The following is a 12,430-nucleotide window of genomic DNA, read 5'->3' on the forward strand; positions in this document are numbered from 1 at the left end:
CAGATTTGCTTCCTATCTCAGGGAGTGGGGAAGGGAGGGAAGGAGAGAATTTGGAACTGAATACTTTGTTTTAAATGTTACAAATTTTTTAATGTATATATTTTTAAATGAGTGCAGGTAAGTGATAAAAGAGCAAAATAACAAATGTTGGAGGTAATGTGGAAAAATGGGGACACAAAAACATTGCTGGTGGAACTGTGAATTGATTCAGCCATTCTGGAGAATAATCTGGAATAACACTAAAAATTATAAAACTGTGTAAGTCTTTTGACCCAGTAATAACCACAATTAGTTTTATTTCCTATGGGGATCAAAGAAAAAGGAAAAAGAAACAGTAAATTACAAAATGTTTGTAGCAGTTCTTTTTATGGAAACTGAAGGAATGTCTATTAAATGGGGGATGGCTGAACAAATTATGGTACATGTTTGGACAGAATATTATTGTGCCATAAGAAATGACAAACAAGACAATTACTAAAAAACCTAGAAAAGTTTACATGAAGTAAGTAAAAGTGAAGTGAGTAGAACTGGGAGAATGTTATACACAATAACAATGTGTTCTGGTCAATCATGAATAACTTAATTATTATCAACAAGGCAAGGATCCATGAGATTCCATGGGACTTATGAAAAAAAGTATATCTACGCTATAGAAGGAACAGAGTCCAAATACAAGCTGAAACATGTCATTCTTCCTTTTATTTCCTCCATGAATTTTGCTCTAGGGTAAAGCAATATGTGTCTTATTTCACATGATGAACATAAAAATGTGTTATATGACAATATATGGACCATCTATATATCATACTAACTGCCTTCTTGGGGAGGGAGGAAGAGGAGAGGTAAGAGGGGATAGAGATATGGGAAAAATGAGACAGATTTTGGAACATAACTAATATAAGAATTTGTTTCTCTTGGATAAGCATATTTTTATAATTTATTACCCTTTTAACAAATCATATTGATTATATTGTTATGTTAAATGTTATATTACATTTATATATATATGTATGTATATATATATATATATATATATACATATATAAAAATAAGCAAATGGCAACCAAAAATGAATTCAGAGTCAGTCCATCCAAATTTAATACTTTGGGTCTGGTGCCTGTGACAATATTATATCTCACTAATGTGTATCTATTATCTTTTTTCTAATGGCATATAAAAAGAAAAGTATAGAAAAGGACCCAAGACTTTTAATTTTATTGATATAGGGAACTTCCAGATAAGGAAACCTCCCCTCCCAATGTAGCAGCAACTCCTCTGTAATATATAATGTTAAGGAGTCACTTGGAGTAGCAAGAAGCTAAGTGACTTGTCCAGGGTCACAGAGTTAGGATGTGTCAGAAGCAGACCCAGGTCTAAATGGATCTGAAACTGGCTCTCTATTCATTACCACATACTATTTATAAAGAAGCTTATTTTTATTCCCATTTGTTCTGAGACTCTGCTGGGATGGGGGAGGATCTTCCTAAGCCCCCTCCGGGTATCTTCTAAGAGCAGACTTTCCTGGTAGGTCATGTGGGTGTTTATGACTTTAGGATTTGCTGAAACATGTATTCCTTGACAGTGGGTTAGCTAACTATGGTGTGACACCTACCTACCTATACTTAGACTTATCTATATGACTTTCCCTGGAAATCTGAAGAATAGAACATTATAAGAACAATGAACTTTCTTCCCTAATACTATTAATTTTGAATTAAAATTTCTTTTTTTAAGAAATGTTCATGTTCTCTATCCATTATAAACAATTCATTACAGTCTAATAGAGTAGTGAAAGAGCAATTTAATTCTGAGTTTCTACTGTCATATCTATTGTTAGCAAAATGGCTCCAGTAAATTATTGCCATTTATTTAATTGGTTAAAATGTACTATCCATATAAATATATATAACCACATATCAGTTGCTAGTTCTAATACTTTATTCAAATATATAGTTCTGAAATTTCTCTTCAAACATTAATATGTCAATGGTTTTCATATTTTAAAAATTATTTTAAGTAGGATTGTAAAAATAATTTAATCAAATTACTAGGCAATTTTTTGGAAAGATAGCTTTTTTTTTCAAAATACTCATCCTTTGAAAATAAAAACATTCACACACACTTTAAGAGTTCTTGTTGGGGCAGCTAGATGGCTCAGTGATTTTAGGAGGGTGATTTAGGGGACCAGATGGATAGGTTTGGGTCGGCCAACAAACTGTAAAGTTGCTCTAACTCTCTCTTCCTTATAACAGTAGATAGGGTCTGGCCAGTGGGCTTGAGGTCCTAGCTTCAAATCTAACTATAGACATTGTGTAGAGGGAATTTAATCCCCTCTTCCGCCTGGATTGCAGACCTGGTTCATCCCATTTTTCACATGCCAGTGCTACCCATGAACATAAATTAAAAGGGTATGGGTAGACCCCACCTGGCTCTCTACTTCCTGCAGCAGCCACGTGAGATGGTTGGAGAATCCTGCAGGATGATCTACACATGGTCAAATTTAGAGTAAGAAAGAGACTTTAAAATCTATGCTTATCTATCTTTTCTATTTCAAGTGATTATTAATAAACTTTATGGAAAATAAGAACTTGAAGATATTAATCTTAATCTAACAACACATCCTAGTTGTGTGACCCTGGACAAGTCACTTAATCACCCACTGCTTAGCCCTTACCCCTCTTCTCTCTTGGACCAATTCTAAGGCAGAAGGTAAGTATTAAAAAAATTTTAATTGTTCTTGTTAATTTTTCATTCCATTTTTGTGAGTTTACCCAGAAAATATATATTTGAAAAAGAATAGTGATTATTAAAATTCTTCCCTAAATCCAAAGAAAGAACCTGAAACTCTCCAATAATGCCTGCATCTTTCTTTTATATATATATATGTATATATATATACATATATGTATAATATATGCATACATATACACACATATATATGTGAAACAAGCTGTAGTTATTTAAAAAAAAAAACATTTGGTACATTTGAGGCCAGTTTTACCCAAATAAAGAATTCAAAAAATAGTCACATACAATTTCTAAAAATTGAAACTTTTAAAGGCATGAGCTATATTACTTATGCTTTTCCTTTGGCTGGAACTACTGATCCTGTTAACTTCACTGAAGCTTGTGGATACAAATATCCCCAGGCATTAGCTTTCTGCCAGTACAGTTTTCTGGTTAAAACATGTACATAAGCAATTAGCTTTATGCCTTCCAGTGAGAAATGTAAGTGAACACTCATGGCATGCATAAATTGCACATGTAGCACTGTGTCTCTGTACATGGCATTTCTCTTGGCCACCAACTCCTTATCTCTCTACCCTCCTCCATCCATCAGTACCTCTCACCCTCATGGTTCACACTATGCATTATATCCTATGTTAGGCAGAGAGCAGTTGCTAAGGTGAAATATCATTAAAAAAAAAAAACAAACAACTCTGATATTGATTCAGGGAGGGCAATGCCATTAGAGCAGTTCAGAACACTTCTCTGGCTTTCAAAGCCTGATCTCTCCTATGGCTGATTGCTTCTCTTCTGGGTACAACCCATTTCTTTCTTTTTTTTAAGTTTTGGAAATTTTTATTTAATTAATTTAGAATATTTTTCCATAGTTATAAGATTCATGTTCTCCCTCCTCCCCCCCCCCCCTTAGCCAATGCGCAATTCCACTGGAAGACCTATTTCTACATTATTAGTATTTGCACCAGGGTGATCATTTAGAGTCTACATCCCCAATAATCTACCCATCAAACCATGTGATCAAGGAGTCGTTTTTCTTCTGTGTTTCTATTCCCACAGTTCTTCTTCTGAATGTGGTTAGTGTTCTTTCTCATAAATCCCTCAGAATTGTCCTGGATCATTGCATTGCCACTAATAAAGAAGTCCATTACATTCGATTGTACCACAGTATATCAGTCTCTGTATAAATTCTCCTGGCTCTGCTCCTTTCACTCTGCATCAATTCCTGGAGGTTGTTCCAGATGCAATTGATTTCTAAATGACACCAGCCTCTCTATAAAACCTATTGTTCTCTCCTAGGTCATCCCATTTTCAGATTTTATGTCTGCCCTGTCCCTACTGGGCAGCAATGGGCTACCCTCTTGAGAGAAGTGTTGGCTACTGCTCTGGTTGTGTCCATCTCTTATTTCCCCTGTCGCTGTGTGTGGTTGGATGTCCTCCTTGGTGCCCCATAAGCCACAAGCGGAAGCATTTCCTAATAAAGCCCCACTGCTTTGAGGTTTTAAAGTCAAGTCTGCTTTTCCAGTGAAACTTCCTTTACCTCCCAAGTTGGCTGCTTGAGGCTAGTTAAATCCCTATAAAGCAGAATTTCTGATTTCTAAGCTGTCTCCTAGAGTGATAATTTCCCTCAACATCTTACAGAACAGACCAAAATGGCTTAGCTTCCCTGCTTAATGAATACTTTTTTTTCCTGTAAATTAAAAAGAAAAGGTAAAAAACTGTGACAAAAATCTAAACTGGTATAATTGGCATGGAACCACCTTGGGATGACTTTCAGTTGCTCATGAAAAAGAAAAAAGTCAATGCCAGCAAAATATATATCCATTAATTGAATCTCCACCACTTACTTCCAAGAAACTTTTCCTTAACTGTTACAGAAAGCAGATTTCCAGAAAAAACATGGTTATCATGTCTGTATCTGGAAACCCTCTGGTATACTTGGGAGATGAAGGTAAGAGGAAGATGAGTCCTTAAGTCCTTGCTAATTCTAAGTTTTATGAAGTAGGTTCATTCAAGGACCTCCACTTCAGTGGTAGCTAAATTTGTCACTAGTTTAAAGTACAATGAACATTCTACATAAAAGGGCCAGAGGGAAAGAGGACAAATACAGTGTGTGTAACCAGGAAAATGGTGTATATCTAGCTGCTAAGCCATTAGAAGGCAATTAATTAGTCGACAGCACTTATTGAGTGCTCACTGTGAATGGAATTGTAGAGGGTTAGAAAGGAAATTGAAGATAAAGGTCCCCACACCAAAGGAGTTTACAATCAAATGGAAGAGATCAGAGCACACAAATGAAGATACACACAGGAATGTTAATAGTTGTGGCATAGTGGAAAGAGTAATGGACCAGGGGAGAGGAGATTAGAATTGTCACCTCAGCTATGCACATAATTAGCTATGTGACCTTGGGCAAATCCCTCAAACTTTCTGAATCTTAGTTCTCATTTCTGTAAAAGACACAACTTTGTCTAGATGATTTCTAGCATCCTCTCCCAGTTGTAAAATACCAACTTATTCTCTGCAATACCATGAAAATTATTACATTAATAACAAATTAGAGACTACAACTAGAACTAGTTGATATCAGGGAGGAAAACTTTCAAGGAGGGGCAAAGATGTTAAAGAAAATAATGGAATCTGATATGCACTTTTACATTATTCTTTGCTTATTCACTGTTAAGTTAAAAATAAACTAAAAATGATAAATAATAAGATCCCTCCTAGACCATTTCCTCATTTGAAAAATGAAGGAATTAGATAACATGATCTTGAAGGTATCTTCTGTTCCTTAATCTATAATCTCATGATTTTATCATCTATGTATTACCATTCTTGTCCATCAAGTATTGTCACATCCTTACTACGATATTTCTTTCTCTAGTATATCATTTTATTTTTACTTTTATTGCCTAGCCATATTCAATATAATTAGATAGACATATAGCAAGAATATCATTTCTTGAGCATAATGATTTTATCCTTTGACATGAAAATGTAGCTAATGGAGATATTACCCATCCAATGGCTAGCTTTAATCTTTTTCACAATGTAACATTCAACTGTATTTTCTAAACATTTCATTCAGTCATTCAGCAAACAGCTAATTAACCACATAAAAAAGCTTGAAAAGTGGGAAATGGGTTTGAGATATTTTAGAGTTTTAATTGACAGGATGTGGCAATGGATTTGAATGTGGTGTATGAAGCAGAAGGATGAGATAAAAAGGACCTGGAGACATACATTTACACTTTTTCTAGTTTAAAAAGGCTAAATTAGTGTCTCTTTGGGCACAGCAGATATTTATTTTTTGAATTTGGTGTCCTTTATCATATCAGTCAATCTATAAGTATTTATTAAGGGCTTCCTTTTGTACCATATACCAAGCTATATGTAGGGGATAGAAAGAGAGGCAAAAACATAGTCCCTGACCTCAAGTAGCTCATGCTCTACTAATAGGGTTTATGACCTAATAAAATAAAAAATAAACAAACACAAGTTACATACACTGGAAATGGAAGATAATATTAGTAGGAAGGCTCCAGAAGAGGAAGGGGAGATAGAGGTGAATAGTAGACAAGTGATTCAGATTTGGGTCTTCTGACTGCAAATTTAGCCATTTTCCCACCCTCTTGCTACCCTGAAAGAACCTTTTCCCCATCTCTTTCCTATGGAGATCCAGAATTTACTTTTACTATTATGCACATTTTATATATAAAAAAATATAACAAAAATATATACATATGCATATGTATATATATATGCTTTTAGATAGCTAGTCAATTATACAATGTTATACAGACACCTTATTCACTACTGACACATCATCATCTATGCTCCCTTTAAGATGAAATCTAGCTACTCCATAGAGCTAACCAACAGTTGAGAATAAAGAATAGTGTATCTTTTGAAGCTATAGGAGGGATTTAATTAACTAACCTGGAATCCTGCCAGGACATTAGGGTTAATAGCCTGCCTCTCATGAAAAGCATCATGGGATGTTGAGCAATTGTAAACCATCAGGGCCTTTATATCTTTTTGGAAAGATGGCATGATCAGCATTGGAGTACAAGGGTACTGTGAAAATATAAGGTGAGTACAATACATTTATTGCTATTTAATTTTTCTCTCATGGTTAATTTTTTAAAGAGGCATTGTGGCTGTTTTGTTTTGTTTATGATTCTGCAATGGATTTTCCTTAACCTGCCCTATTGTTCTGAAAGCTTGGTTAGGGCAGCTTGTAGACGTGGATGACCTTATAGACTTAAAGAAAAAAATAAAAGTGTTTAACCATGCTCATTTTCCCTCAATTGATTGTACTGAACTTCTTAGCAGGTTCCATTTGAAGTGGAAGAAAAATTCAGGGAATACTGCAAAGGTTGATTCTGCATCCCTTCCCAACATCACCTTTTTCCACAGGTGGGAAAAAATTGCACACATAATACTGCCTACCTTTTAGCAGGAAATAGTAGTTAATATCTCTTTTTAGCCAAATATATATTTAGATATCTTATATTGGTTTAAAAAATGGAGAGATGATAGAATATGTAATAGTATAGTTAGATTGATTCACCAAATGGCCAATCCCCAAAATTATTCATCAATTGTTTCTTGTCAACTTGTTATAAAGTCTCCAGGGGAGTCTGCCAGAGTTTTGTTCTTGACTTTTATGATGTTTAATTAGATAATGGGATAGATGGTAAAGTCTATTTAGAGAACCTTAAAAACTCAATTAAAATTAGTTTAAATAATACCTTCAATAAGGTAGCAAAATGCAAAATAAACACACTAAAGTCATCAGCATTTTTGTTTGTAAAAATAATTCAGCAAGAATAGAAAGTCCATTCAAAATAATTCTATAATGTATAAAACACTTGTGAGTTTCACTTTCAGGGCACATATAAAAACCATATAAATTCAACTAAAAACATTCTTTATAGCAATAGAGACCCAAGTAATTGTAAAGACATTAATTGCTCATGAATGGATCATATCAGTATAATAAAGATAATAATGCTACCTTAATTTATTTATTTATTTATTTAGTGCTACATAAATCAAATTACTTTAAATTATAGTTAGAGAACATAATAACAAAATATTCCTCTGAAGCAACAAAAGGTCAATAATCTTAATGGAAGCATTTTTAAAAGTGTTATCAAAGATGTCCTATCAGTACCAGATCCTATACTATACTAAATACTATAAAATGGTAATTATCAAAACTCTATTTAATAATATGTAGAAGCAAATGCACATAGTGCCACAGATTTTAACAAACCTAATTATCCCCTAACCTCTGGAGCAAATATTCAGTCATTGTTTGATTAAAGATTTCAGAGAAAACTATCAAGTAGTCTGGTAAAAATTAGATTTAGGACCCGTATGTCATACACCAAGATACATTCCAAATGGATATGTGATTTTTACATCCTTTATTTCTAGAATTCTCTTCTCCATCTCTAGTTGGTGAAGTTCTTGATAATCAATTTAGAAAGTATCTTTTAGGATCATTCATAAGTACAAGGAATAATTAGTATAGCCCTTCTCTACTTCAAAAGCACTTCTTAGATACATTATTTAATTTTATTATGACAACAAAACCAAACAGGACAAGAGTTATTATTCCCATCATGCAGATGCAGAAACTGAGGTCCAGAAAAATGAAATAAACTGCCCAAAATTGTAAAGCACTGGTACATGATGGAGCTTGGACTAGAACTTAGATTTTCTGACTTTCCAACTAGTATTTTTTATTGGTTAGATTGGTTAATATTCTAGAGGGTTAAAATATATCACTAATATCACATGGTTCGATTGGAATATCATTGTGGATGTAGACTCTAAATAATCACTCTATTGCAGATATTAATAATATGGAAATAGGTCTTGATCGATGATACATGTAAAACCCCATGGAATTGCTTGCTGGCAGGACAGGGGAGGGAGGAGAGGAGGGAAAGAACATGAATCATGTAACTATTGAAAAATATTCTAAATTAATTAAATAATTGAATTACACATATGTATTTAGAATATATTTTGAATATATACATTTAGATTATATTTAGAATATATATCATTAATTAGAATATACATATATATATATATATCTCAATATTTAGAATATATATAAAATTAAGAAAAACTAAACAATTACATGAGACCAAAATTACATATATGCCATGCTTCAATCTTTCCTGATAAGTCAAGACTACATTATGTTGAATATCAGGTGATGGTTTGAACAGATATGATCATGATTGCAGTTTAGAGAGGACAGAGAACTGAAACCTGAAATATTCATCGAGATCCATTCAACTAAGCATATATGAAAACCAAACACTAAACCAAGGAGAACCTTTGTACAGCTGAATATCCATGGGGCAGATGGCAGGAAATTTCTAAAAAAGGACTAGAGAAAATATGGAAGAGAATGAGGAAGGACTCTACATTTTTATTAAGATATGATTCAGGATTTAAATGAAGTTAAGTCACTTCTTTGTGAGAATAGGAACTGCTTGAAGTCAAGGACTGCTTCATTTTTGTCTTTGTATCCTCAACACCTAGCAGTGTCTGGCATATAGATTGTTGATAGAATGAATCAGAGATATAAAGGAATAGATGCCCTCTCTACAGTTTTAATCTATGTAGTAACTGTAGACATTTTATAGCTAGAGGATGAAATAATTCCTCTTTCTTATAATCCAATATATTATTCAATTCCTGATTTGTCATGTGTATTTGGACATATTTCACTCCATAAGAGCTGGTGGGGAAGGTTTGTTTACCAACTTTCACTCTGTATTTGTACCATTTGTTAATGTATACCTCTGGGCAGGACTTGGTTAATAGAGCATGTAGCTCTAAAATCTCTAAAGAGGACAGTCTAGACAGATTATCTATGAGGGTAATGTGTATTATTTAAGATGTCTACTAATTCTCTATAAGTAATACACATTAATTAAGATGATAGTTTTAGAAAAGTGCTTCCAAAAATATTTTTCAGAGAACCATTTCTTTGAGTTAGAGTGGAAAGAACATCAGTGTCAAGTCAAAAGACCCAGGCTCTAGAACTGGATCTGCCAATAACTTGCTAGATCATTTTAGACAACTCTTTTGATTTCTCTAAACTTTGATTTACTTATTTGCAAAATAAAAGGTTCAGATATGTTACATCTGAGATCCCTTCCATTTTTTAAATTTTACAACTTTATCTAAATCTAGATTCTTTTAGGCAGAAGGACACTAATTCTATATTTAACATAACAAGTTTGCTTTGCAGGAGAACCATATATATGCATGAGTAGCAGAGGAAATTGATGACAGTTAACTGGCAGTCTACTCTTAATTTTGTAGAATCCCTTATTAGGTTAGGGATAGAAATGAAAGCAGGCCATCTTTTCTATGAATTAGTGCACATAGAGTACTTTGTAAATCTTAAAATACCATAAGATGTGTCAGCTAAGGAAAGCTAGCACAGTGGATTGCTGCATTAAGGCCTACTTCTGTCAGGTACTGACAAGGCACCTAAACTCTGGGTGTTCTTTCAATTCTTTCAATGTAAATTGCAGATGAATTGCTAATCTGTGTTTTTGGAGAAAATTCACTTACTGGGCATTATCTAAACCAAAGGAATAACAGGTCTAGCTGTAGTGGCTGGACTTCTGGGAATTTAAACAGGAAATACCTGAGTCTAAATTCCTTCCCTGACATTTCTTAGTTGTGTGATCCTGGGCAATTTCCTAAAATTCAGATATTTTAATAGGATGTAAATCAAACTACAAAGTCCCCTACACTGGTGAAATCTCAGATCATCTGGAAATCATTATTATTATTTTCTCTTTTAAAAGTAAATTGAGGTCATGCAGTACAACCAATGTCTTTTTTTATTGGAAATTTTTTATTTAATTAATTAATTTAGAATATTTTCCCACGGTTACCTATGTTCTTTCCCTCCTCTCTTCCCACCCATCTCCCATAGCCAATGAGCAATACCACTGGGTTTTACATGTGTCATTGATCAAGACCTATGTCTATATTATTAATATTTGCACTAGGGTGATCGTTTAGAGTCTACATCCCCAACCATATCCCCATTGAACCATGTGATCAAGTAATTGTTTTTCTTCTGTGTTTCTATTCCCACAGCTCTCTTTGTCTGGATGTGGATAGCGTTCTTTCATAAGTCCCTCAGAATTGTCCTGGATCATTGCATTGCTCCTGGTAGAGAAGTCCATTAAGTTAGATTGTACCTCAGTGTATAAGTCTATGTATAATGTTCTCCTGGTTCTGCTCCTTTCACTCTGCATCAATTACTGGAGGTCATTCCAGTTCACATGGAGTTCCTCCAGTTTATTATTCCTTTTAGCACAATAATATTCCATCACTAACAGTTACCACAATTTGTTCAGCCATTCTCCAATCAAAGGGCAGCCCTTCATTTTCCAATTTTTTGCCACCATAAAGAGCGCAGCTATGAATATTTTAGTACAACCAATATCTTGTCAATAATTTTCTCTACAACACATCCAAACAAATAGTTAAAAGGGGACCATAGATCTCAAGAGAGTCAGTGAAGACTCCTTGGATCTGAATACTATCTGGTCTCCTGAATCAAGAATCAAATTTATGTATCTTTCAATTGCTTGTGTTGTATCTTGAGTTCATAAGAAAAGATGAATTCAAAGTTTAACAATTTGCTTTTAGAACCTATAGTTTGTGGTGCCGGAAAAAGTGTGATAGATTTGGAAGGAGAGGAAAAAATTCAAATCTTAGCTTTATGTGCCTTAGATATGTCATTTAATCTCTTTGAACCCCAGTTTCCTTATCTATAAGTTGAAGGGGATTGACTCAGTGACAAATGTCTTTTCCTTCTTCAAATCTATGATCTTCTGGGGTCCTTCTCTCCTTCTGCTTGGAGAGGGTGGAGAATGGACATTAGGGTGCTTATACCACATACTGCATTTAAGGAAGGGACTTGAGAACACATTTCATTATTCTCCACCTGGCTAGGATTTCATCATGTTCCCCATGTCAGGTATACACTAACCCATCCTCTCCAATAGACTGTGAGCTTCTTCTGAGCTTTTTAGCTTTTTATATATGTGGCCTTCCCCCAACAGGTTGAGAATTTTTTGAGAGCAGGGACTGTCTTTTGCCTTTCTTTGTATTCCCTGGCTTTAGCAAGGTGCCTCACAAAATGGTAGGCAATAAGTATTTATTGACTGACTTTAGGTTATCCACTGTTTAAGAAGCTGAAGTTGTACTTGATCTATAAAGACTGAATCTATTAAGCATTTATTAAGCATTCATCAGTGTCAGGCACTTTGCTAGGAGATAGGAGTACAAACACCAAATTAAAAGCACTCCCTAGTCTCTCCCTCTATTATAACCTAAGGTTGGCTAATTTAAAAGAGGAAAAATCCCAGCCTAGTCACTATAAAGGTCTGAAGTGCCTGGTTGTTAAGATCAAATAAGCCAAGCCCATGTGCTCCATAATGTCCCATAGAAATATGAAAAAGAAAAAAAAAGAATTATTGAAAGTTGGGTCTTTCTAATTGAAAGCTGTCATATGCATAGCAAGTTAATAGAAAGTTTCTGCTATTCCTTAGTTTTTTGGTGATAAAGTTGGAATAAAAAAGTGCTTTTCATCCAGTTCTTCATTTATAAAGCTGTTCTGCAAAAG

General features: G+C 34.1%; 1 protein-coding gene across 3 annotated transcripts in view; it reads right to left on the reverse strand.

Moving 5' to 3' along the window:
• The window catches only part of CYP7B1 (oxysterol 7alpha-hydroxylase), a 295,913-nt gene that overhangs the window by 130,794 nt on the left and 152,689 nt on the right, over positions 1–12,430 (reverse strand). Inside the window, exon 2 of one of the 3 annotated variants that reach the window (XM_056823981.1) lies at positions 6,682–6,819. The exons of the other annotated variants lie outside the window; for them this stretch is intronic. Within the exon in view, the coding sequence (XP_056679959.1) occupies positions 6,682–6,737 (56 nt within the window). The 5' untranslated portion in view covers positions 6,738–6,819. The remainder of the gene's footprint in view (positions 1–6,681; positions 6,820–12,430) is intronic. 3 annotated transcript variants of the gene reach the window in all.

This window comes from Monodelphis domestica, chromosome 3 (genome assembly GCF_027887165.1).
Source record: "Monodelphis domestica isolate mMonDom1 chromosome 3, mMonDom1.pri, whole genome shotgun sequence".
Classification (NCBI taxonomy): Eukaryota; Metazoa; Chordata; class Mammalia; order Didelphimorphia; family Didelphidae; genus Monodelphis; species Monodelphis domestica.